The sequence below is a fragment of the Hirundo rustica genome, chromosome Z (genome assembly GCF_015227805.2).
Source record: "Hirundo rustica isolate bHirRus1 chromosome Z, bHirRus1.pri.v3, whole genome shotgun sequence".
Classification (NCBI taxonomy): domain Eukaryota; kingdom Metazoa; phylum Chordata; class Aves; order Passeriformes; family Hirundinidae; genus Hirundo; species Hirundo rustica.
The window spans coordinates 83,695,472-83,721,338 of record NC_053488.1 but is presented as its reverse complement, the minus strand read 5'-3'; the positions used below and the strand labels follow the sequence as shown (position 1 = coordinate 83,721,338).

Here is a 25,867-nt window from a genome sequence, read left to right as displayed (position 1 = left end):
AAAAGTGATGATGGCCCAAGCCTCATGAGTTAATGCTTCTAGGGGGGATGCTGTTTCATTAACAGGAGTATTTCAGGGCTGCAATGGGAAATGAGTAATTCAGCACAACCACTGACTTGTAAGTTTCTGATGCATACTGTGGAGGAGATGTGGTCCAAGAGCAGAGATTTACCTGAACGATTGATCTGCTTTACAGTTTAGCCATCACATTCTAAATCCAAACGAAGCCAGCTGCAGACCTTTGCACCAATCTCATATGACATTTTTGATCCATAACATTGTAGGGCTTTGCAAACATGGTCAGTGTTTCTGATTCTTTACCTTGCATTTAAAGAAACTGAGGCAGAGAAAGGATTTGTGATGTGTTCAGTGTCATTCCACGGGCTTTTGGCGACTCCTGTCACAGGCTATGTAGGCTGATCTCCTGTCCAAAAGGCTTTTCTAGTGGACCTAATTTTTTGTGTTCTTATTCTCTTCCAGATTGTTTCACTGCTTCTTATATTCCTATAAAACCTTTTGAGAAGGGCAGTGAGGACATTGCAGTTGAAGTGGAGGAGCTTGTCCCAGAAGTTGCAAAATACTGTTACCCCTTCACGGTCTACAAAAACCACCTCTACGTCTACCCCTTGCACCTGAAGTATGAGAACCAGAAAGTGTTTGCAAAGGTGAGTGACCTGGGCAGTCACCTGCAGCCAGGCTTGGTGTGGGCTGATGCTGCTGCTCATCCTCCTGTTCTCCCCCATTTCAGGCAAGGAATATTGCTGTCTGTGTTGAGTTCAGGGATTCAGATGAAGCTGATGCCAGGCCATTAAAGGTGGGTTAAATTTACCTGTTAATGGGGCTGCCATTTGGGTGTTCTGTACCAGCCAGGCTGAGCAGGGCAGGAGAAAACCACTGAGCTTCCATGATCACTGGTTTAATTTGGCCAGCTGATTTAGGGTGGCAGGAATTCAGCTCTTCATTTGCGTTTCTAGTGCATCTATGGCAAACCCGGGGGCCCTCTGCTGACCACAAATGCGTATGCTGCCGTGCTGCATCACAACCAGAGCCCGGAGTTCTATGATGAGGTAAAAGCAAAGTGTGGGGAAACAGCAGATTTTCCTGGACGCTACAATGCCAAGGGGCTTTTCAGGGTACCTCTTTTTGCAGGGCTGGGTGAAATATGGGTAAAGACAATCACCAGCCCTTTGCCGCAGCAGAACGGCTCGGCAAAGCCAGAGCCTTTGTCAATTTTTAATGTCAGTTTGTTTTCTGCTGTCTTTACTGTCACGCTTTGTGCACTCCAATCACACACCCCCATTAATAAGTAATGTTGCAAATGTGATGAAAATGTTAGGAGTTATTTAAGGTGGGTGAGAATGTGTCTTGTGTAACTACATACAGCGTAACATTTGTGAAATGAAATAGAACTAAAATATTACTCCACAACTAAAAATACAGTCTGATCTATCATGATATCATTTTAGATTAAAATTGAGCTTCCAATTCACCTCCATCAAAAGCATCATTTGCTTTTCACCTTCTATCATGTCAGCTGTGAAATTAATACAAAGGCAACATCGAAAAAACAAGACACCGTTGAAACTCAAGGTATGTTCAATGCTTAAATTACTTCTGTTGGAGTGTAAAAGGCCGAGATAAAACAAATGTAGGGACATAAAAAAAATGTGATTAACATACCAGTCTATCTGAATTTTCTTTCCTAAAAGCAACCCAATACAAAATCGTAGGTCTAAAATGGAATAAACTCAATGTTTTTAGTTTATATTAAAGCTCAGATTTTTGCTGCAGTCTGATGATTCTTTCTGTACATTCCTGACTTGACTTGCACAAATGTGCCTTTGTCAGGCAAGTCACCAATAAAAGCTTGGTGTGAGATCAGGGTCTCAGGAGCTGATCCTACCAGCACGAGGCATGTGCGCACCTGGGTCCCGCTGTCTGGGAAGCCTCTCCCTTCATCCAGTCCTCAAAGGACCCTCTTGGTGCACAGACACGGCTCACCCACTGTTCCTGCCCCTCACACCCACTCCTGGTCTGTGCTGCGTCTGAACTTTGTTCACCAGGTACAAGGTGCTTTAATGGCACTGGCGTGGTTGATCCCTTCCTGAAGCCACTTGCACAGCTGCAGGTTTGGACTTCCCGGGGTGAGACAGAGCTGTTTTTGAGCTGAGCACGTACCACAGTGTGTCTGCTGACTCTGCTGCCGTGGTTGTCTCTGCAGTGGGGTTCGCCTGGGCGCCGCTGATGAAGGACGGGCGGATTGTCACCCTGGAGCGGCATCTGCCAGTGTCATCCAACCTCCCCCCCGGGTACCTGGGGCTTGGGGACACGGACTCACGGAAGGTAGGAATGCCTTCCCTTTAGAATGGGCTTGAATGGAAAAGGAGGAGGAAAGCTGAGCTTTTGTTGCCACTGTAAATTCTGGGTTTCTGTTTGTGCTTTGCTCAGCTGAGAAGATCTCTGCTGCAGGGCACCTCCAAAGCTTAAAGTTTGTTGGGATGGACAGGACACCTTTAATTCCACTCTCTTTGGTTATGCAGGTTGCAGAGGGTATTTCTGCGGTGGGCTGGGCTCTTGCAGATGGCACAGAGCAGGAGAGTGAGCCCATGCTCTGCGTGCTTGTTTTCCTGGGGAAGGTGGTGTTTGAACCCCTTCTTCCACCCCAGCCAGCACCTTCTGACCCAGGTGTCTGCCCAGAGCCACCTTCTCACCACAGTCTGAAAACAAATACTTGGATGTTGTCTGTTCACAGCAGCCCAGCGTGGATGCAAAGTGGGTGGATGGAGCAAAGCCACTGTTTAAAATCAGAATCCATTTGGACTCAACCATTTACACCCAGGTGAGTCAAACACCTTAAAATCTTCCAACACAAATGCACAGGAAGAGACTGCTGGGTCTCTGCTACAGCTAAGCCATAGATGGTGTGGGGAAGAGGGCCCTGGTACCTGGTTTGCAAAGCATCACTGAGATACTTCTGAAGCAGCATGGCTGGGATTATTTGCAGGGATCTTCCCTTTGGCTGGATGGGATGAGATAATTGCGTGACTGAATGAGCCTAGGGAGAGGCTGATGTTTCCTTGGCCAATTGCACTATAACTGGCAGGACCAAGGAAACATTTGAGCAAATTACCTGCTTCAATGATGCAAAAGAGAGAACTGGTGCATGTGGGAGGTGTCCCCAAACCGTAGAATCATTGATGTTGAAAAAGCCTCTAAGATCATCGAGTCCAAGGTAGTATTAGACTTTTTATTAATTTTTAAGGAAAAAGTGCTCTGACAACAGCAGACACAGGAACACAGTCCTGGTTTCCCTTTGAAAGCAATTCAGGCTGTTTTACCAAGTCCTAGTGTGTTCTGCTGTCTTACGGTAGTGGTGGACTTCCCTAAGTTTAACGTGATGTGCAGCAGAGATACCCAGCACGTCCTCTAGGACACGTCCTGTCAGCACTGCTCCTGGGGGAATGCCCTTGGCTGGATGTCACCAGCTACATTTACATTCAGAGCAGATGGCAGGCAGCTTCTAATTCTGTTTTGGAGATTTACTGATTCTGTATAGCACTGAGAGCAGCATAGTACTTGTGCTTCCCACCAAATTACATTTCCAGATGCTTTTCAGAGTTAAATAACCCAGTAATTAAATCTAACTGAGGAGGAGGAGGGAGAGTAATGGGAAGGAGAGTCTGCCTCAGATGGACAGTAGGAGGCTGGTGATGCAGGTGGTGAGGGAGTTTCTGTCAGGTGCAGCTGTTGAGAGGGATTCTGCTTCCCCAGGCCAGTGTTGGTTGGGGTCTGGGACTCAGGGTAGTAAAACCACAGGAGAACTTTAACACTGCTGGAAGTTTTCTGCTTCATATTGAGGTTAGTTGGGAGCCAGGGGCTGAGCAGAGGGTGGGTTTGCTGGAAAAGACAGAGAGAAGTCCTGGGAGCTGGCAGCTGGGGATCAAAAGTGGCACTGGCAGGGACGTGGGGTTTGCTGGGGACAAGGCCCACTGCTGCAGGTGAGTCACCAGATTTCCAAGTGTGAGCGGTGAATTAGGGGCTGACAAATGTTGAGGCTGCTGACTGGAACTTGTTTGTCTCTTCCAGGACATTCACTTGCACAAATTCTTCCACTACTGCCAGCTGGTTCAGGCGGGAGCTAAGGAAGTGCCAGGAGAGCTTGTGAAATACCTAAAGGTGAACAGTGCCTGTCTCTGGGCTTCATTTGTGTTTTTACAGACTGTCAACAAATACCCAGAACCCTGCCCTGTGGGAACACACACCCTTGCTGGGGCCAGTGCACGGTGCAGTAGCCTTACTTTTGCTTTATCCTACCAGATGGGCTAGTATTTAAATGAAATGGTTTTTTCATGTCCCTACATTCATTTTATCTTGTCAGACGATCTTCTGTGTGCTGCTTCCCTCTGCCTTCCACAAGGGGTAAAACAAGCAGTCAGCATTGCTGTGCCATGCTTATGGCAGAGCTCTCTCCTGGTGGACTCACACACTCCTCCCGTGCTGCTCTAGGTTTGATCCAGACCTTTAAACTGCAGCACAATTCCTTGTTTACTGTAAGCCCATTGGAAACAAGAGGATTTTTTTTTTTTTTCCAGACTTAAAAAGTTTCGTGAGATTATCAGCCAGTTAAATTTGAACAGAGGTGACCTATGACCTAGACCCAGCTTTTTGGTAATCACTGCAGCATGAGTAAGGCCTTTGGAGCAGGTCCAGCAAGGGCTTCTGCAGGGAATATTATTCTTGGCTATTTACTATTTCCTTCCATAGCTCCCTGTTTTTGGGAGTGCTGCTGTAGCAACGGCTCCACTCCCAGTGGTGGGGAATGTATCACTATGGGGTGACTTAATATGTGTCAGATAATGTATAAATATTTTAAGAAATAGAAATAATAGCAGATTATGAAGCCAAGCATTAAAATCACAGTAGCTTTGTTGTGAGCATTTTGCCAGGTCCCAGTCCTGCCGAGCCCCGGCGCCTTCACTGCAGCCTACTACAGACAGGGAGAAAGGTGTATGCAAACCACAAGTGAGAGATTCTTAACCACCAGCACTTCAATAATTTCAGTAATTTAAATAGCTAGATACAGATTTAAAAAACTTTTCATTAGATCTGCAGGTTTGAAAACTGAAAATGAAACTGCTGTCTTCCCTAGGCTCATATAACGAGCTTCAGGCACAAGAGCTCTGTGAGGTTGGTGGAGACCTTATGCACGAGATGATCTTGACTTTCACCAAGTGCCTTCAACTCCATTTTCGACAGCAAGTTATGCTCTTTAAAAAGAAAAGTCTCTCTGAAAGTCACTGGGCAGCAGTTTTTCATGCTCCAAAGGCATTTGTGGAAATGGGACTTCAAAAAACTGGCACAAGTGATGAGCAGACTTGAGAGCAAAACTTCAGCCTTAAATTCCAGGCTTTTCAAATCAAATGTGACCTCAAATTAAGTCATAGCTGCCTGGACACATCTGAGAGGAGGATTAATACCTGCCATGAGTGATTTATGTTGCTCCCTGAAGGCTTGCAGCTGGGATCTGTCAGCTGGAAGGAGGCAGCAAGTCCTGCTATGGGTCCAAGCTGCCCTGTCCTCCAGTGGGATGAAGCATTTCACACCCTGAAGCCTTTGTCCCATTGCCACAGAAATGTCTGCAGACTGTAAATGTTTAACATCTGCAACATGTTGAACTAAAAGTGTCTGTGTTTTGAACATTTGTTTTAGTGTTTGCACGCGATGGAGATCCAAGTAATGATTCAGTTTCTACCTGTAATTCTTATGCAACTATTTAGAGTCCTCACAAACGTGATGCAGGAGGATGAAGTAGCTGTCAACTGCACCATGTGAGTCTTGGGTGAACCATCCAGTGGCAAATGCAAAGCCACAAATGGCAGTGCAAAGCAGGGTCTGGTTTCCCAGCACAGGGTGCTGAGTGACAGCACTGCCTGTCCCCTGCTGCTCTCTTCCCTTGGGTCATGTGGGTGGCACGGGGGCATTGTGGGGCTCTTGTCCTGAGAGTGGTGTGAGGAAAAACATGGTAATTTAAAGATACTCCTGGGCTGTTTCTCAGAAGAGAAAGGGTTTGGTGGCCCTGGGAGCTGAGTTATTGTCATATCAAAAGCCTGCAGAGTGCCCAGGTGCATCCCAGCTGCAGGCAGCAGATGTGGGAAGCAGTGTCCTAGTCTCATCCTGGCACGCCAGTCCCTGGCGTCAGGACTGCTCCCGGTGCCCTGGGGCTGGGTGTGGTGTGCTGTGGCTCCAGCTGTGCTGGCTTGGAGCTCCAGCTGTGCTCCCCCCTAAAACATGCGCCTTCCTCCCGTGGTGCTGCCTCAGCGAGGTGCTGCCGTGCACAGGGGGTGCTGAACGTCATCCTCCTCTGGTCCCACAGAGCATGCATCCATGTACCAGAAGCATTCTGCTCCCATGGAACTGGAGGATGGAGGCTGAGCCCTGGTCCCCAGGGATGTGGTGCCTATTGCAGTCACAGCCCTGTGCCATATGATAGGGGTCATGAGAACTTTTCCTTTGTGGAGCACTGTAATTCCACTCTGTTTGAAGCACCAGAGGGTGAGGAGAGGGGAACAGGTGACTCCAGGTACCTGTTGGATGACCAGCTCCCACCTTCATTTCAAGAGATTTTTTATTAAAACTTGGCCTGATGCCTTCCGGTTTGTCAGTAGCTTTCTGTTTAATAACGTCTCTTTTCTCATCAGATTTTCATAGTGGAATTTAAAACCCACTTTATCTGATAAATGGCTCGTGAACTCCTTGTGGTTTGGCCTGTGGGTTCCGTGACAACATGCAATAGTTTGTTGTTCCCTCTGGCTGGGAGTGGAATGTAAATCCCCAGTAGTGGCTGGGGAAACCAGGCTCTTGCTGCCTTGATCAGCTGCCTGGGAGTGAGTCCAGAGGGTTGGCATGTTCTCCAGGATCTGCTTGACCTTCCCACACTGCAAGGCAAATAATGCCCAAAATAATGCAGTAGTCCAAAATAAGCCCAAAATATGCATGTAACAAGGAGCATATTATGTAAATAAAGTAAAAGTAAAAAGGAGCTTTCCAGAATGAATAAATTCCAGGGATGCAAGGAGGTGTTAGATTATAACAATGATGGGCAATGTTCCATCTCACCACCTCGTACAAGGAGTCTTGAGTGTTATAAGTCAGCTTGCCTGGGCCAGCACAGAAGCGGAGAAGAGGCTTTGGGCACCTCATCTGAGTGCTTTGTGTGTGCAAGGATGGTGCAGGAGCTGTGTGTGGGCAGGCTGGCCTGCAAGAACTGTCGCTCTGCAGATCAGGCCGTGCCAGTAGAGAGGCTTTTGGGGTTGGGCAGGATGGGACACACGTGTTGTCTGCTGTTGCGAGGGAGAGGAACTTGCCCTCGTGTTGCGTGCTGAGCACAAACCACATTTCTCCCCAGGGTTCTTCTGCACATCGTGTCCAAGTGCCATGAAGAAGGTCTGGACCACTACCTGCGCTCCTTCATAAAGGTCAGTCACGACACAGTGCCCCTCGTGAGTCCCTGCTGGGAGCAGGCACACGCTGACCCCGCTGTTCTTGTCTCAGTACGTCTTTCGAGCTGAGAAGCCAAGTGCCAAGCAGGCAAAGATGATCCATGAAATCCTGGTGCTTTCCATGGCCACCATCTTGAAGCAGTCGGCGGATTTCCTAGCCATCAATAAGCTACTCAAGGTGAAGTATTGGCAATGCTTGGCTGCCAAGGGCAGAGGGGAAGAAAAGGGGGTCTGGTATAAATCCCAACACTTACCCCCATCTGAACCCACTGCAGGGGCGAAGCTGCCAGGGCAGCTCCTTGCATCTACATCCTTGATGTTCTCCCCTTAAAACAGAGATGAATTCTTGCAGGGTGCCTCTGTTTAGGCCCGTGGCAGGAGACAGCAAAAGGCTCTTCATTTTGCCAGTTTTACCTATTTTCCTCAAGCCACACCTGAAGGGTGACTCATGGGAGGCAAACTGAGTTTCTGCCTCTCTGGGCCTTGGCAGGGCCCAGAGCTCTTGCTGGTTCTTGGCAGGGTGCATTGGGGTGCAGAGGGGATAAATCTATTCCCACACTTAGACTGGCAGGACATCTCTGGGTAGCAAAAGCGTCTGTTCCAAGCCAAGCAGTGCTTACGAAAAGCCATTTGAATGTGAATTCTCCCTCCCACATAGGTGCTTCCCCACACAATCAGGGGAATATCAGTCATGTTCAATCCTGCTGAGAAAAGTAATAGTATTCTTTGTTCATTCTAGTACTCGTGGTTTTTCTTTGAAGCATTGGCAAAGTCCATGGCAATGTACTTACTGGAAGAAAACAAAATCAAGGTAAAAGAATCTTTTCTGAAAAGTTATGTGACTCTGTTTAAAAACAAACAAACAAACAAACAAAAAAAACTGTGAAGCTGAACAGCTTAACTTTCTTTTTCACTTTACTTTTTGCTTTTCTGCCCTTTCACTCTCAGTTGTAATTTAAAAATTCCGGAAGTCCCTGTGGCTTGTGCAGTCCCCTTTTCTGTTACTACCTACTGCAGTTGCAGCCAATACTTTCTTTGGTCAATATTTTATTTGGAAGCAGCAAAAACAAATGCTAAAGAACTCGTGCCTGTGCTCAGTTCTCCCCAGCTACTGGCTTGCAGCACTGAGCTGGGATGTGCTCTTGGTTTCAGCTGCCCAGGGGCCAGAGGTTCCCTGAGTCCTACCAGCACGCCCTGCACTCGCTGCTGCTTGCCATCATTCCTCACGTCACCATTCGCTACAATGAGATCCCTGAAGAGTCCAGGAATGTCAACTTTAGCTTGGCTAACTTCCTGAAGGTCAGCAGTTTCTTTCCTTCTCCCAAGATTTTATCAGGGGAAAAAAAGAACAACCAACCAACCAACCAACCAAAAAAAAAAAAAAAAAACCAAAAAAAACCCCACTAGACAATGAGAAATGTGGAGCAAGCAAACAAATGTGGTTTTGATTTATCTTGTCTTTGGTTTTTACAGAAGTAAATACTCTTGAGGGGATAAGCTCTCCTGGGAAAGAAATCTTCTCTTTCCAAAGAGACAGTAACTATGTATGTTACTGAGGGTTTTCAGGCATACCTAGCAACTGGAACTTGAAATATGTATACTCTCATTTTAAATATTTCTGTTGTCCACTGGAGACTGAAGTAAGTTCATCCAAATGATTTCAGAGAAAGGGGATCGTGTATGTTTTGGAAAGTCAGCAGCAACCCAGAGGATGAAATCTGACTGCTGGCAGGACAGTAGTATGGAGGGGATGTAGGATCTTTGCCTTTATTTTTAATGGCTGATCACATGTTGCTATATTTTTCTCCAGCGTTGTTTGACCTTTATGGACAGAGGATTTGTTTTTAACTTGATCAATGATTACATTTCTGGTTTCAGCCCAAAAGATCCTAAGGTAAGCAGTAGGTTTCTTGAAAAGTTGTTTGCTATACATATCTACATCAATCAAAGTTTTGTAGTGATTATTTTATACAGCTCTTGGAGTACCTTTAGACTCTGTTCCTGCAGAGTTTTTTAGAGGCAGAGACCTATTTGTCTCAGGCCAAGAGCCTGTATCCAGCTGTTCTTTAAAGTAACGTAAAGAGAATGAAAGGAAAGAGTGGTTAATAGCCTGGATGAAAAAGACAAAGAAATCCCAAGTGACACCCCTGTGCATTGACACTTAGGAAGAACCATACAAGAATCTGCCAATTATTAGTGAGTTTCACCAGATGCTATTTATTAGACTCTTCAATCCTTGTGCAACAAGTACATTGAACTGGGAGAAAATGGGCCAAACTAAAAACTTAATTTGTGTTTGTCTTTTTTTAAATCTCAGCTTCTGGTTGAATACAAGTTTGAATTTCTTCAAACTATTTGCAATCATGAGCACTACATTCCTCTGAACTTACCAATGACATTTTCCAAACCCAAGCTGCAAAGAGTTCAAGGTATGTTCTTAAGAGACTGGCTAAAGAGTTATAATTTATTACTGATGGCTTCTGACTAGAAGAACTTTGGTTTGGTGTCAAGGAAATGTGTGTCCTGGTTAGGACATTAACCTCAGGACAACATGTTTTTCTGTCAGGTTTGCATCATTTTTTTCCAGAATGGTATGCAGTCGTTCTTCTCAGCGTTTCCTGTATTTTAGTTTAAATGGGACTAGCGATGTCTGGAAGACACTTGCCCGTGTTTCAGAAAACAGGCAAACTGTGCAATGCAATCCTTTGTTCTCAGGAGTGTCAGCCTCCCCTGAGAAGTGGGAGTCTCACTGCTGTGTCCTGTAGGGAACGGGGATGCGGGAGAACAGACTGAACTTCCTGCTCTGCTGCCAGCTCTCCTCGTGGCCACCAGAAGGGGATCTAGGGATCTAGGTTACCTGCTGCTTTCACGTTGAACAAGAGCACAGCAGTGCACAGTGTTCAAGCTTGTTCCCAGACCTGAAGTCAGCCGGCAGAGCTTGAGCCTGTGCCAGCCCTTGGTGCATACCAAGGGTGTTTGTACTGTGGCACCCACACACATCCTTGCTGCTTTTGTTGTCACACCGTGTTCTCTTTGGTCCTGAAGCTGCTCAGCAAGGCGTGGAAGGGGCTTACAAGGGGCTGAGCTGAGGCTGTGTGCAGGTGTGGGTGGCTGGAGCTCTGGCACTGATGGCAATGCAGCCTCTGCCAGCCCCCAGGAGTGCCACAGGCAGAGCCCCATTCTCTCTGGGCCCTAATGGCTCATCTGTGCTACATAACCTGGCAACCTTCACTGCATTTTGGATGCCAATAGCCTGGCCAGTATAAGTGCTGGAGAGGAGAGTGAGGTTTGGGATTCCCCGTGTAAAAGCCCCATGGATTTATGATTGTATGATTTATTCTGGTGGAGGAAAGGGGATGTTTGGTTGTGCCTCAGGGTGAAGCCAGGCAGTTCCCAAAGTGGTTCCACACACAAACAGGTGGCAGAAGCTGCAGTAAATGAAATATCCCTTGTTTTGGTAAATATCTGACCGCTCAGAGCTTTCTGGACCAGCTGCTAATCTCTTACATCAGTTTGGCTGCTTGCCTGGCATTGTTTAACAAGGAGTATTGCTAGAAACAGCCAAGAAAAACACATCCACAGTGCCTCCCTGATGCTCATTAGTGGCATGGTAACGTAAGGATGCTCTTTCTCGGTTAACGTTCACCTTCGCATTTGTGATGGTTAAATTGAAAAGCTGTTAGGGCAGCTCATCTTTTCTGCTGTGTTTTATTGTGGCTGTACCTGCCAGCTGAGGTTCACATACAGCTCATGGCAGCAGAGCAGCCCATGCTCAGGGAGCAGAAGTGCCTTTGCAGTGGTGCCTGAGCCCTGCCGGCCATGGTAGAGCCATGTGGGGATGCACCTTCACTGCAAACTTGTCTGGCTTTATGGACAGACCTGTGGTTACAGGAGAGACTCTGCTGGTGTGTCTGACCTCTTCATCAGCCTATTTGGATGCCCAAACCCCTAATGCTCTGATTCTATGAAAAGAAGGAATAGCCCTCAGGGAGGTGGATAGAGAGAGTTTCTGCAGCTTCAGCCAGTGCAGATGGGCAGGCTGGCAGAGCACAGCTCTGCAACCACATCCTGTTGAGTTGGAGTGTTGCATCTTGAAACAGCGACTCTGAAACCTCCCAGCCAGTGCAGGGCTGCTTGTTGGTCTGTCCCTGCTGCCTCACATGAGGACGTCAGCCAGAGCAAGCTCCAAGCTTGGCCTCATGGCCAGCAGCACGTGATTAGTTTTGCAATGTTGTGATGGGAAAGAATCCAAGGGATTGACAGAAGCTGGGAGTTAAGCAAAGGCCTCACAAATAATATTAAAACATGACATACTGTCCTGTTTCTCCAAGACAGAGAGCATTACTTGTTCCTGGTTATTTTTGCTGTCTTTTTATTTGTCCCTTTTCTTTTTACACATAATTAGATTTTTTTTCATTTGCTGTGGAATGGTTCTCTTGAGTAGATAGGTCCAACTGGAATGATCAAATCCTCTAATGTCAAATTAAGTATACACTTTCCAATCAGTTAGTTGCATCCAACTAATGTAATAACCATGGTGTGTGACAATTGGGCTTTTGCTAACATGACTAACAGTGAAAGCTAGATAATGTTCCAGATTACTTTTTCTTTCCTCTGAAACCAAGTTTCACAATCCAGTAAATGCTACTTTTGAATCAATGAATTTAAAAATATCTTTTGCAGCAGCTGGAACCTTTTGGCTGGGATTTTCAAAGCTGAATGCACCCTGCCTTACCGCAGAAGCACTTTCATACCTGTGGGGTTTTGAAAAAAAAAAAATCTGAGCTGAACAAAGTAATTTGTACCTTTTGGGGGAAGAACACAGAGCTTTGGGGTTATACCTGTGGCAGTTCTAGTTTGGTAAATGGCCTGGCAGAGATAATGGTGTCAGGGAGAAGGCTGTTCATAGCAGCCCCAGTGCACATGCACCCTGCACCACACTCACTGTGTCTGTCACTTCCCCGCTGCTCTGTTCAGGCACCTCAGCAGAAGCAACGCCTTAGCCTGGTGGCAGCCTCTGCCTTGATCACAGTATCTGCCTGGATCTGTGTGAGATGTGGGGTACAAGTTAAGTTAAGCAAGGTGATGAGGCACTGAGCTGGCTTTCTCTCAGCAGTCAGTGCAGCCTCCGAGGAGCTGAGTTCAACATCTGCTTCTGGCAGGCAGCAGCCTGGAGCCCCAGCCTGGCTCCCCGGCCCATGCCGCTGCCCAGCTGTGCAGGCTGGGATGCAGCCCTGGTTGCTTGGCACCATGTCCTCATTTGCATCCCTCATCCCAGCAGCACTAAAGGCTTTTGCTCTGCTCTCTGACCTCGAGAGAAGGAACACAGATCTGTGGAGGATGCGGAATGAGCTGCAGAGCAGCACTGCTAGGGCTGGGTGGCCAGGTAAACACACTGCCCATTCCCACCCTCACAGCAGCTTGGTGGAGGTTGGTATCCCTGCTGCCTGCATGGTTTGGGGACTTACAGGACAATCCACAGTCAGGAGCAGAGCATCCCCAGGCAGTAAGTTGTGCTGTCTTTCCCCATTTCAGCCACCTCTCAGTTACAAATTTCTCGTCAGAGAGGGAAGCTTTGGAGAGCATCACTTTGCAGAAATCCTTCCTCGAGCTGCTGCTGTATGAGTGAGGGCTGAAATTAATGAACAGCTTGCACTAGAAGACACAAAGTTTTTGATATGACTTAATTCACTGCTGGAGAAGGCTGTATGGCCAGTTCAGCTTTGTTCAAAGATCAATGCACTGTAGGAGGGTGGTGAACACTGTTTGAGGACTTTGTGGCTCACATGACTGTTTATATCTTGCTCTGAACAGACTCTTGGAACATTTCCCTTAACCATCACCTTCTTGTTTCTTTCAGATATAAATCTTGAGTACAGTTTAACTGATGAGTATTGCAAGCATCACTTCCTCGTGGGGATACTTCTTAGAGAAGCCTCTGTTGCCTTGCAGGACAATTATGATATCAGATATACGGCCATCTCAGTCTTAAAAAATCTCTTGATCAAGCATGCCTTTGACAACAGATACCAACACAAGGTCAGGCCTGTTATGTTGGCTTTTTGGCTTTAACTTAATGTTGTTTAATTTTATGAAAAAAAAAAAATCGCATACCAGGGTTTTAGATATTGTATGGTATACCCAAGGGTATTCTAATTGCTTTTTAGGGAACTGTTGTAAATAGTTATGGAATAACAGTAATATCTCAGAAACCATTTAGGAAATAACTCCAGCCCTCCTACTCATGCTAAGTATTTAGGTAATTAAGCCCTAAACCATTAAGGAACTTGGGAGAGTCATTAGCCAAGAGTTGTTCAATAAAATTAGGACGCCAGTGATGTTCTGGTCTTGGGCCTAAATTTGTATCCTGTATTTATATACTATAATCAGGAAACAGAACTGTTCTCTGTTACGAGTCATCAGCATGTTTTACTAATTAGTGACTCTGGAGAGTCACTAATTAGAGGAGAGGATCTTGATTCTCATGAGGTGCTGGACTTCCTCTGGGTGGATCTCAGTTTTCTTTGGTCAGAGGTTCAGCCTGTGATGATGCTGGAAGAGACTGGAAATGGGTTTGTTTCTTCTTAGTGCTGCTCCCTGCTGACCCATATCCCTTCCAAAGTGCCCAGCTATCTGTGCAGAAATTACCAGTTCTTGCTCTGTCCTGAAAACATGCCTCTGCATAGAGTTTTGATCCTCACATTGCTCCTGGTGTGCTGCATTCCTGAGCGTTCTCTGGGAACATGGGTGGCTTCCTGGCATGAAGGGTGGGAGGAGTGCCCTGAAGTGCCAGGGGCTCTCAGGGGCGCAGAGCCAGGTCCGCTTCCTTCCCTTCTCTGCCTGTTTGAAAGCCCGAGCTGGAGGTGGGCTTGCTTTTCTCTGCAGGGAGGATCCATGACTGAATCAGGAGCTGTTTGCTCCCTCAGTGTGCAGCACTCCCCTGGCTCCTCAGAAACTCCCCGTTGCTGCTGTCCCACAGGATATTTGTATATCTGTTCTGCTCAAGGCAGTGTGACCAGGAAACTGCCTGGAGCCAGGGCAGGATGCTCAGCTGGTGGCCAGAGACTCCAAAGTAAAAAAATCACATCATGGGCAGGACGGGGTGAGCATGTGTTGGCAGACCCGAGGAGAGCCCAGCCCTATCAATGGCTATGAGAAGGTTTTGTCAATCCATGAGTGCTTTCAAGATTTCTTTTATCTTTTGTCATACTGAATCAGAAGAAAATACTGGATTTCTTTGTTATTTAAAAGGTTCTACTCAATCCTCAAGCCTTAAATTCCTGTTTTTTTAACCTTTCAACCAAATCCAGAATAATACAAGCTTAACAAAAAAGAATTGGATGCAAAGGAGTCCTCCATTTAGAAAATGTCAACCCAATCATTTTTGATCTGTACCAGTTAATCCAAATTAATCTATTCCTTCGACCTGTTTTCACTAGAAGCATTTGCTATGGAGAATTTCTGACTGGACGCAGCAGCCAGCACCAGGCATGGATCAAATGTTTCTGTTACATTACTCCTGGGCGTTGCACTTAAACTATGCGAGTCAAGTGCCAGTTAAAGAGTTAGGAAATCCAGGACTTGGTTTGTCACACATCCTGTATGACTGGGAATGTTATTTAGCCTCCAAAACCCCCGAGTGCCCCAAGCTTGTTGCTAGAAGGGTAATACCTCTCTGGCAGCTCTAGAAGTGGAGATGAGAAGCCAAACCAGCTCAGGCTCTCACACACCACACGCAGCGTGTAAATACAGATATATATGCATACCCGTTTCGGCTCACAAGTTCCCCTTTTTTCACTCCATTGGAAACCTGGGCTCTTACTGAGGTTTTTCTCCATGCCTGCTTTCAGAACCAGCAGGCAAAAATTGCCCAGCTGTACCTGCCGCTCTTCGGGGTGCTCCTGGAGAACCTGCAGCGCGTGGCCGGCCACGAGGCACTGACCTCCTGCCCCGCCTCCAGCCCTGTGAGTAAAGCTGCGATGCCTCCACGTCTGACATGTCTTTGGACAGTGTGTGCAGGGCTGTGAGGGGAGGTGATCCTCTCCAAGTGCAAAGAGGATGCTTCAAGGATGCTTGGAGAGGATCTCCAAGTGCAAAAGTGCTTCAGCCGGGGACTCCAGCCGCTGCTCTGGGGAGTTGCCTGTCTTCCCCAGAGTTGTGTGTGCGGGTCCCAAGTGGCCTTAGCCTTGCAGACTAGACTTTCCTCCTTTCTGGGGGCAAAGGAATTACAGATCCGGCATCTGGGAAAAACAATTCAAAATTTCAACTCAAATTCTGAAAAACAAAAACACTGCTATGACTTACTTTAATATGTTCTGCTATTCTTTGTACTCCTCCCCAAGTCCTTTGTCTCCTTGTTATAGAAGTAAGGAAATTTCTGTTTCCGTCTGTGTTGTTTTTAAAACCTTCTCGAATTTGCCATTTTGTGTTGCACTGTTCCCATCTGTAAGGGAATAGGTGTTACCTTTTGTTGGTCACAAAACCTTTTGTTGCCTTACAGGCATCCAGGGATGAATTCATATGCAGTTTTCCACCCCCCTCAAGCAGATCCAGCTTGATTGCAGACAAAGATCCAGGTAAATTAATTTTTCTAAATTCTAAATTGCCCATTTATTTTTAACATAGCTATTACCAGTCTGAAGCACCCATTACCCCAGACCTGAAACCTTTAGTCATCTCCTAAAAGACCTCACAGAACTCTTCATAGTTTTCCCCAGATGTGGTGTCACCCTAACTGCCCTTTCCAGATTTTTCCTTTTCCAGCTTTTGACATGGGGCTTTGGCAAGCCCCATCTGCGCTGCCTGTGCTGTGCTGACAAGTGCAAAGGGCTTAATTGTGGGGTCTGGGGTTTTTTTCAGCCTGTGGAACAGCACTTCCAAATGGCCATACAATAAAGCGGGAGGACTCAAAAGGATCCTTGAACGCAGAGGGAGCAACCAGTTCCTCGGATCAGAGTGAAAATGTAATGTACCAGGGGCTGGGAAGAGCAGCGCTCAGCCTGCAGGCTGCGTTAAATAAGGGGGAGGGAAAAGGAGTTCCCAGTGGTAACACTGTCCAAAGCCAGCTTATAGATATCTCTGGAAACAAGCAAATTGACGTTTAACAAAGGTCACGGGTCTGGTATGCTTTCCCTCTTCAAACATCGCTGAGCCAAAAATAGAATTGTTGACAAATTGTTGAAGATGAAAGGCAAAATCTGTGTGGAAAATCTCTGTTCCTATGGTGCATTTGCCCATACTCAGATGTGCTCCCTGTGTGTGGCCGGGTCTGAGCCTGGCTGGACCCCAGTGCCTCGTGCTGGGAATCGGTTTCCAAATGTCTGAGAAGCAGAGCACCGTGATGTGAGATTGCCAGTGACCACTGACTTAAGAAAGAGTTTGCAGGAAAACCAGCCCAGGCAAATAACCACACTTGGCCCGAATTTGCAGAAGGTGACTGTGGTCACGCCACAAAGACCTCTGACCCCACTGTTTAGATGGGGAGGGTATTCAGTACTCTCTTCTTGGCAGATTGCGCACATGGAAATCAGGTGTTTGTGCGAACCAGACCCTGCTTTTCCTCAAGGCACTTTCCAGATACCTTGGGTTGGCGTGCGTCATTGATACATCTTCAAAAACTTTGGCCCTTGTAACAAGCAAGGCAAAGATTATCTGGGCTCAGGGCTGTGTCCTGGCATGCTTAGAAGAGGTGGGGCCTTGCAAGCTCTTCTCCATAAATCACAGAGCCCTGGGACCAAGCGCAGCCAAACACTTGACTCTCCAGCAAAGCCCTGAGCACGTGCTCCAGCGCTGCTGATGGGGTTTGCAGGAGGGGGCGTTGCTTCTTCCCCCATGGCCAGACATCCTCCTCTTGAATGCGCTTGAACGTTTCTCAGAGTTGTTGAGAGCAAAAAATCTTTCTGTTAGGGAATGCAGCGTCCACAAAGCCATGTCAGAGCAGTGCCACATGGAGGAGCACAGCTTCAACAGTGCTCTGCAGAGACAGACACTGCTCATTGCGCCGCTCCCCTGGAGTCAGTTGTGTGCTCGCTTGATAGTTTGGCATGGTCGATAGCAAAATCTCTGGCCACAGCACCATGTCTCCGACTTTAAAATGATTGTTTATTTCTGCTTTATTATGACTTGCATCCACAGCTTATCCCAGAATAAACGGCAGACAAGATCTGTGGATCCCTCTCCAAACATGTGAGGCAAAGATTTATGAGAAGCCTAGGGCTTAATCATATCCATTTAATGAAGGATACAGCTCAGGAAGCACAGAGAATGCAAAATAAAATTGGTATAACTTTAGAAGTCATGCTTCCCACCTCACGATGCCCAGGCCTTTCCCACATAAACTGACTCATCAGCAGAATTTCACTTACTTTGCCTGAGTCACTAAGTAGGAGGAAAATTGAAACACTTCCAAAAATCAAGGGGAGGAAAAACGTTCTTAAGATGAAATGTCCTCCTTATTTTAATAACTGACATTTTGTTTTGAAGTGTATGTCTTTAACAGAGTCAGATTTTTTGTTTTAAATGGTGACAGCCAGTGAATTTCTTTTTACAATAACTGGCTTTAAAAATGTCCAGGAGCTTAAATGCTGCAGAGAGCAGGGGAAATGAAAGCAGGCTGCTGTGTGTTTTTAAGCCCGTCATTCACTGCTCAGACATTTTTTTTCTCTGAGCAGAGAAGTGTTTGGTGATGTGCCCAAGGATTTCCAGGCTGCTGATCTCTGGATGAGCTGTTTCCAAGGCATGGTGCTGTGGGGTGCACATGGGGGGGGCAGGAGGAATGCCAGCACACCTGGTGTGTGCCAGGTTTTCCGTGCCCAGGAGCCCAGGCCCACGCCCTCCATGTCACACCTGTGTCCCAGCAGATCCGCAGGAGCTCCATGAGGAGCAGCGTGTCCCACTGCAGCCGGCTGGACCAGTTTGAGATCCGGACACTCCTGATGTGCTACCTGTACATTGTGAAGATGATCTCTGAAGGTTGGTGCCTCCTGCTCACTGGAGGCATCCAGAAAGACAAGGGACCGCCAGTTTTGGTCTGTAAGGTCCCCCCCCTTTGAGTTTTTTAAAATCTCAGTGCACTGTTCTTCATTTTCTTTCAGACACTCTTTTAGCTTACTGGAACAAATTCTCCCCCCAGGAGCTGATCAATGTCCTCGTGCTTCTGGAGTGAGTATCATGAGGCTGCTGTTCAAACTCTGCGCCTTTGTGTGGTCAGAATGGCGGAGGAGGAGACCGCGGTGCGCGCGCTGTCCTGTGCAGCACCAGGGGTGTCTGCCCAGGTTGCAATGACATGCTCGTCCTCCCTCGGAGGAGAAGCAAGGGTTGCATGTTGAGGAAGCACACTGTAGTGGCAGTGCCCTCTGCTCTGTCTGGGGTGTATCCCACCTGTGGGCTCAGCTTCTGCTTTGCAGCAAGCTGTTTGGGGGAACAGATGGGTGAGAAGACAGGGATGTGCCTCAGAACTTTGAAACTAAGAGTGTGAGGTCAAGTGACTTGTAAACACAGACCCAAGCCCTTGTGCACAGAAAAGTGTGTCCACAGGCAACAGCGGGGAGGGTTTTGATGTTCTGAGTTGTTCCTGATCTGCAGGTTCTGTAACAGATACCTATTTCGTTTTCTTCCTAGGGTGTGTTTATTTCACTTCAGATACGTGGGGAAGAGGAATATTGCCAGGTACTGCATCCTTCCATCTGGTGCTGGGATATGGAGGTCGTCCCCATGCTCCCTGCCCCACTGGAGGTGGGAAGGGCTCGTGCACACCCACGCTGGGCAAACCCCAGCGGGTCCGGGGCTCTGCTCAGTGCCGTGCCCTGAGCAGGGGCCCCTCATCTCAGCACCCTGCCCCTTCCCTCCCCTCCAGCTCCTGCATGAGACCCCCAGGCTCAGGCGAACGCAGGTTGGCAGTGTCCCCCCCAGCCAGCTGCAGGTGAGACAAGAGTCCCGGCTGCATCCCCGCTTCCTGAGCAGCATCCCTGCTCTTGTATTAGCTCTAGGGCCTTCTGGAGCAGCCGGATCGGCGTAGCGTGGTCGGTCCCACTGGGATTGTCCCAGACTGGTGTGTTGCAGGGAAGAGATCTCCTGGTGCCTTGTGTAATCCTCTAGCGGTGTGGTTGTTGCTGCTGCTGCCCAAACCCTGTCTTTGCTCCCCCTTGCAGGGTGCAGGATGCCTGGTTATCCAAGCACACGGCAGCTGAGAGGAAATCCCAGACCATGCCGGCGCTCCGCAGCAGAGCTGGGGTGCGGCTGCAGCACCTGGGCAGCTTGGAGACCTCCTTCACCCTCAACCACAGTACGTACAGCAGAGCCAGAGGGGCCCGAGCCGTGTGTCAGCCTGGTGAAAGCTGCACATAGCCATTTTCCACTCGCTGCTGGTTGCTTCAGGTTACTCAAATTGTACAGAACTGCAGTGGCCACCAGGCCTCCCTACAACATTCCTAGATGGGTGGCATTTGAGCCAGCCCCTTAAAAATCACCCCTGGGATTTAGGACTTGTGCTCTTGCCTGTCAAGGCAGCTGCTCTGCCTCAGCTCCTTGGCTGCTTGTGTGTGCAGGTAATGCCTTGGCTTGGGCAGAGAACAGGGCAAGCAGAACTGCGCTGCACAGTGACCTGTGCTGGGATCTGCCCTGAGCCTCTCCATGTGGGTGCATTTTGTCCCATTGAAGCACTTTGCCATTTCCCCTCTCTGGAGACAACTTGGACATCTCATGCTGTGTCTGGCTTTAAAGACAGTGATATTAAGAGACAATACAGGTACAGTTTTTCTGGTGTGGCATCAGGCTGGGGCAGCGTCTCTGAATGGAGTTGGCAAATTCAGCATCTTGCTGTTCTTGCATCATCTCCCAAATGCAGTGAAGTGCAAGGGGAGAACTTTTTCTATATCAGCACTTAGATTTCTTGGGAGCTGGAGTGTTGGACGCTGTTTCCTCCTGATTTTCTCTCTGCCACAGATGCAGGCACCTCAGAAGCAGATATTGTGCACCAGGCGTTACTGGAGGGCAATATTGCCACCGAAGTGTGCCTGACTGTCCTGGACACCATCTCTTTTTTCACTCAGAGTTTCAAGGTCAGCACTGAAATCAAAAATGTTGTTGAAAAGCGTGCTGTGTTTTTATATGTGTGTGGATTTTTGCGATCTGTTCTCCTAGAGTGGAAGAATAAGGAAGGCTTTACAAAAGCAAATAATTTGTTTGTTTATTTTATTAATCATAGAGCTTGTTTATTTTCCAAAACACCGAGTACTTCACAGGGTCTCAGAGTAATTATATCCTTAAGCAATTTTGCCATTTCTTTAAAACTGCAAAGCCAGAGAAAATTGCATGGATGTTATGCCATGACTGTAGGTATTACAAAAATAGAATAAGAGGAAATGTATATCGCATAGGAAGGAGGGACTAGAGAAAAGGGAAATCAATGTCCAACATTTTTAGAACAGTCACTCTTTTGTACCCTAAATTACCTGGAAGCAAGGCCCATATTTCTCTGAATCACTGTACATGATTATCTCGGGCTGAGGCGCTCCAGCTGTGGTTACCAGTGCAGACAGGACCAGAATCACAGGCAGAATTCTTCTCTTCCACGTTGGGATTCATGCTTTTGGCAGTCAGTGCCATCTACAAAAGCCAAGGCCTTTGAGGTGAAGGGAACCCTAGGATGGCAGGAAAATGCTGTTCCAGAAATGCTCTTCATGAAGTGTAGTCAGAGGAATCCTGCATGTAGCAATGTGTCTTGCAGGGTGTCACAAGAACAGCTCTGGATTTCAGAGCACGCACAATTAATATTTCCTTTGTAGATGGAGATGAAGAGAAAGGTGTTCTGCTGCTGTTGCAGAGCCAAAAAGCCATCCTGGTGCAGATGTTAAATTACTCCTTAGAACTTTGGTAACAGCAAAAGGATTTCAATGCAGCGCTTAAAATTTACTTGACTTTCTCAGCTGCCTCTTTTGGAATATCGCTGAACCACAAAGCAATGTGATTTTCAAACCACAGGATAGACTGGATTCCCTTCCCCTTTACTGGGCTTCAGCTTCGCTTTTATGGTCACACCACACACGAGTGGGTCCTGTGCTGCAGCAACTGAGCTGATGCTGTTCCACTGCCACAGGAAATGAGCTCAGTGTAAAAGTCTGGATCTTGAGCTTACTACAATGTCTGTGCAAGGTGTCAAAATCTGAGCCAGCCCAAGAATTGCAAGGATTGGCAGTGGGATGGGGGCTGTTGATTTCCTATCAATACAGGATATCCACATCCTTGTTTCACGCCCAAATTCCCTGCACAGGTCTCTGGGCATGGCAGCAGGCACAGCCCACCTGGTCTGAAACCAAACTGTATCAATAACCCCCAAGTAATTCCATTTTACCGTATCTCCACAATGTGCAAACTGGCAAAACACTGCAGGAAACAAGGGAAGTAAAATGACTAACTACAGCTGCCAATCTATCCAGTGAAAAAATGAGGTTTTTCCTTCCCTCTCTCTCTTTTGGGCTGCAAACAAAACAATTTTCAAGACAAATAAAAAGAAATGGAAAAAAGCAAACAAACAAACAAAAAACCCCCCCACGCAATGTGATAGTAACATTGCTAAGAGCATGTTTTAGTTAAAATAACTAGGCAACCAGTAGAAGTTTTATAGAATATTGTCTTGGGTTTTGGAATTAGTGATTTCAAAAGTGATAAAATATTTTAGTTTTTTTTCTCTGCTACAAAAATAGCCTCTGCTAACAACTGGTATTTTCTAGTGGTTGTCACATTTTATTGGTTGTATTTTTACTGAAGGCTCCTGTTGCTTATCTGTCTTAAGAATTAATATGATTAATTCTGCAAAATTATCTCTATCATTTCCAGCTTCAGGCACAACATTTCTGCAAAGTAAATTCTCCTGTTGCTTTCCAGACCCAGCTTTTAAGCAACGATGGCCACAATCCACTTATGAAGAAGGTTTTTGATATCCATCTGGCTTTTCTCAAAAATGGGCAGTCAGAAGCAGCCCTTAAGCACGTGTTTGCCTCTCTGAGGGCTTTCATTAGTAAGGTAGGTAATACATGACAAGGGTGTGGGGGAACTTTTAAGTATGGCAGAGAGGACAGTGTGGTTAAACTCCTGTTAAACCAATATTTTGGAGATGTGTTTTAGAAAACAGCTTCACTGATTTAAAAAAAAAAAAATCAGCCCAGGTTGAGTTCTCTAGTTATTTATTATTTGTTGTGTATCAGGAAGCAAAAGGAGAAATCATGAGGAAGTCCCTCACTTGCCTGGGTCACAAAGTGTCCGAGAGTCTGTTTGACCAACAGCTGGTGCTGGAATCTTTGCCCCAAACTGCCAATGCTGCTCACAGTGCTGTTGCTTGAATGGTGCATGCACTGACAGGCAACTCCTCACCCACTGCCTGGGAGAGATGATAGCTCTTGCTGAACCTTGTTCTGTGCTCTCTGAGCCCTGGTAGGTAGTGAGGCTGTTTAATGCCTCGAGCTCAAGCACGGACAAAGCCACAGCTGACCACAAAAGAGCTGTTGGCTGACATTGCCTTTTGTGCTTGTCAAAACCTGCCACTGCTCACGAGGACGTTTTCAAGACCTGATGTTCACGTGAACACCATTCCTCCCAAGCTGCGTATTTATTTATCATAAATACAATTAAAACATCTCAAATCCCTTGAGCACAACTCTTCATTAACAAGTCAAAATCCATGTGGCAGATTGCAGCCAGGCAGGGCACAGTATCTGAGCGGTAAGCAGCAAAGAGTAGCTTCCAAAGGAACTTTTTTGCACTAGCTGCTGAGCAAAGTTTGGTTAAAACAGGAGACTCCTACACTGTTTTACAAAGGTGGAAAAAGTCTGTGTTTTGTGCATTTTGCTGAAACCACAGAGCAAAGCTAAGAGTTAGTGTATGTCTAGGGCTGGATTTTGGCTGGTGCTGAGCAAACACATGGGAAGAAGAACTGCAGAGGTCTTGCTGGCTCCCTGTCCGCTCCCGTCAGCGTGGTCTCCTACAAGGGGTTTTTCTATGGGGCTTCCTAAAGCCTGCTAGATTGGCAGCTGGCAGGAGCAGTTATCACTCAGTTTTTCTGCAGGGTTACGTCCGTGTTTATTGCTCTGCCTTCCTTTTGAGTTCTCTGCTTGCCTGTGATCTGCTTAGCCTCAAGATCCGTCCTGCTGCAGATCTGCACACACCCCGCTCTCCCCCTTGCTAGCCAAAAGTTTGTTCAGCCAGAAATATGTGTGCCTATAGCAAATAACAGACATTCCTTGCCTTCCTAGCATATTTTCTGTGGGGTTTGGTGTTTTGTTTTTTTTTTTTTTTTTTTTTTTTTTTTTTGTTTTGTTTTGTTTTTTGTTTCGGTTTGTTTTGTTTTGTTTTGTTTTGTTTTGTTTAATGTGAAGCCAAACTTGCACACCCGCTCAATTTGATCTCACTGTCAGCCTTCAAAGCCTGGAGCCCCTCAGGGGGTCCACACTTCCTTCCCAAAACACCAGTGACAGCAAGGAGGCTTCATGCTTGGCTGCTGCAAGGATGGGCTGTGGGATTGTTTTCTTGGATTTATGTCAGTCTAAATCCACACTGAATTTCACATCATGGGTCTTTAAAGATACAAATTATTGATTTCAGCTTTCTCACATTTCCCCTATGACAGGACATATATGGTTTCTGTAAAAGCAAGATATGAGCCCAGCAGATGGTATCTATAAGGAGGAAGTGTTTTCTTTGCCAACTCCTCAACCACACGAGTCCCAAACTTCCTTTTAGTCCTCTCAAGGGTTCTTCTAAGGCCTAAAGTGGCTGTGGCGGCTGTGGCAGGTGGCCACTGCGTTTCATGACAAGTCTAGGATGAAATGTTTTCCTGCAAGATTGTTTTCAAATACTAGCTCTGCTCTACTTTGTAACTTCAAGAAAAGCAAAAGGGAATTGTACCTTTGTCACAGCTAGAACGGAAAATTTCTCATTTTTATGGCCTTCTGTAGCTATAATTACAATGAAAAGAATCCCCCTCTTGTTTGTAGTCACAGCAAAAGGTTGCTAGAGGGAAAAAACCTCCTGAGATGTATTCTGCATCCCAAAATTTGTCTTCTGCATTAAATCCAGTTATTTGATAGGCAAAAGACTTTAAAAAAATGTTGCAAGAGAGCAAAGAACAAAAATCTTCTGTAATTGTATCTTGGGTTTTGGTTGCATGCGTGTGTTCTGGGAATTTGGAAAGAAAGCTGCCTCTGATTTACTGTCTGTTAAGAGCCAACAAAAGCTAGATTGTTCTTGTTTCACACTCTAGGTTTTCTTCAAGATTGAATCTGTGTTTTCAGAGCGTTACTTACAGATAAATGCATATATAAATGCCTATATGCATGCTTGGGTATGGTCTTGAAATTAAAAGTTATGAAGGAAAGCATGCATAGAGGAGGGACGTGCATTAAAGACCAGCTCAGACATGCGTTCTGCCTGTCCCCTTGGCTGTCCTGTCCCTTTGAGGCCTCTCTGGGGGCTGGCTGCTGTGTTGACCCCTGCTTTGGTCCTCTGCCTTGGGGCTGGATCAGACATGGGCTCCAGCAGTGTGCACAGTCATTGCCACAGGGGCTCTCCCCAGAGTGTGCTCTGTGCCAGCTGGAGAGCCACAGGCAGCACCTGGCTGGATCTCCAGCAGCCATGGACCTGCTTCCCTGAACCTGGCACCAGGAGCCATTGCATCTGCTGGGGCTTGGTCTCCAGAGAGGGACACAGGTTCCCTGTGTAAAAGGCACAGATTTTCCTCCAGAGCTGGTGTGGCGTGCAGGGGAGCGCACATGGCTCCTCCTGCAGCGGATTCCCCAGCAATGTTTTTGTCCCTAGCAGTGGTTTGGAAATGTCTGGAAAGCCTCTGCAGGCAGGCAGTGTCCCTGCTGGGAGCAGGTGCCACCATGGCTGTGCTGTCTGTGCACGCCCTGTCACACAGCCCTAAGCCCAGTGCTGGCCACGATCCCACCTCTCTCCGGGGGAAGGACAGCATTGCAGTGGGCAGCACTTCCTCGGGAGCTCCTTTCCCAACTGCATGTGCGCTCTTTGTGGCCCTGTGTTATTACGATGACTTTTTGCTTCTTTCTTTCCTTCTCTCTCGATTTTGCTTTTTGCAGATAGCTTTTGGCCAAAGGCAGTGAACAAAAAGTATTTTGTGTCCTAATTCTGGTTTCTTGGTGCAATCCCAATATCTTGCTAGCCACAGGTCCTAGATCAAGACCCTGTCACCAGCACGCCATGGTGGTAGTCACAGCAGTGCCTACAAGTTTTCCTGGAACATATATACTTAATGCAAGGAATAGAGGGCCACAATAACAGCTTCATCCTCTTGACTGACACTGTTTACTGTCATGTTCCATGGGCAGAAGGAAGTGGGGCAGATAAAAGTGTCTAAT

The 25,867-nt window shown here is 46.9% G+C and overlaps 1 protein-coding gene across 4 annotated transcripts in view; it reads left to right on the top strand.

Annotated features, from left to right (window-relative positions):
- The window catches only part of DOCK11 (dedicator of cytokinesis 11), a 77,208-nt gene that overhangs the window by 34,090 nt on the left and 17,251 nt on the right, over window positions 1–25,867 (top strand). The window contains exons 17-41 of one of the 4 annotated variants that reach the window (XM_040089214.2): window positions 481–665; window positions 749–814; window positions 975–1,067; window positions 1,467–1,590; window positions 2,222–2,343; window positions 2,753–2,839; window positions 4,087–4,176; window positions 5,710–5,828; window positions 7,406–7,475; window positions 7,552–7,677; window positions 8,239–8,310; window positions 8,652–8,798; window positions 9,310–9,393; window positions 9,817–9,928; window positions 13,360–13,538; window positions 15,350–15,463; window positions 16,000–16,075; window positions 16,359–16,462; window positions 18,359–18,470; window positions 18,593–18,659; window positions 19,119–19,166; window positions 19,354–19,419; window positions 19,649–19,782; window positions 20,442–20,557; window positions 22,383–22,520. In XM_040089214.2, the coding sequence (XP_039945148.1) occupies window positions 481–665; window positions 749–814; window positions 975–1,067; window positions 1,467–1,590; window positions 2,222–2,343; window positions 2,753–2,839; window positions 4,087–4,176; window positions 5,710–5,828; window positions 7,406–7,475; window positions 7,552–7,677; window positions 8,239–8,310; window positions 8,652–8,798; window positions 9,310–9,393; window positions 9,817–9,928; window positions 13,360–13,538; window positions 15,350–15,463; window positions 16,000–16,075; window positions 16,359–16,462; window positions 18,359–18,470; window positions 18,593–18,659; window positions 19,119–19,166; window positions 19,354–19,419; window positions 19,649–19,782; window positions 20,442–20,557; window positions 22,383–22,520 (2,651 nt within the window). The remainder of the gene's footprint in view (window positions 1–480; window positions 666–748; window positions 815–974; window positions 1,068–1,466; window positions 1,591–2,221; window positions 2,344–2,752; window positions 2,840–4,086; window positions 4,177–5,709; window positions 5,829–7,405; window positions 7,476–7,551; window positions 7,678–8,238; window positions 8,311–8,651; window positions 8,799–9,309; window positions 9,394–9,816; window positions 9,929–13,359; window positions 13,539–15,349; window positions 15,464–15,999; window positions 16,076–16,358; window positions 16,463–18,358; window positions 18,471–18,592; window positions 18,660–19,118; window positions 19,167–19,353; window positions 19,420–19,648; window positions 19,783–20,441; window positions 20,558–22,382; window positions 22,521–25,867) is intronic. The other 3 variants (XM_040089215.2, XM_040089216.2, XM_040089217.2) reach the window with 3 other exon arrangements.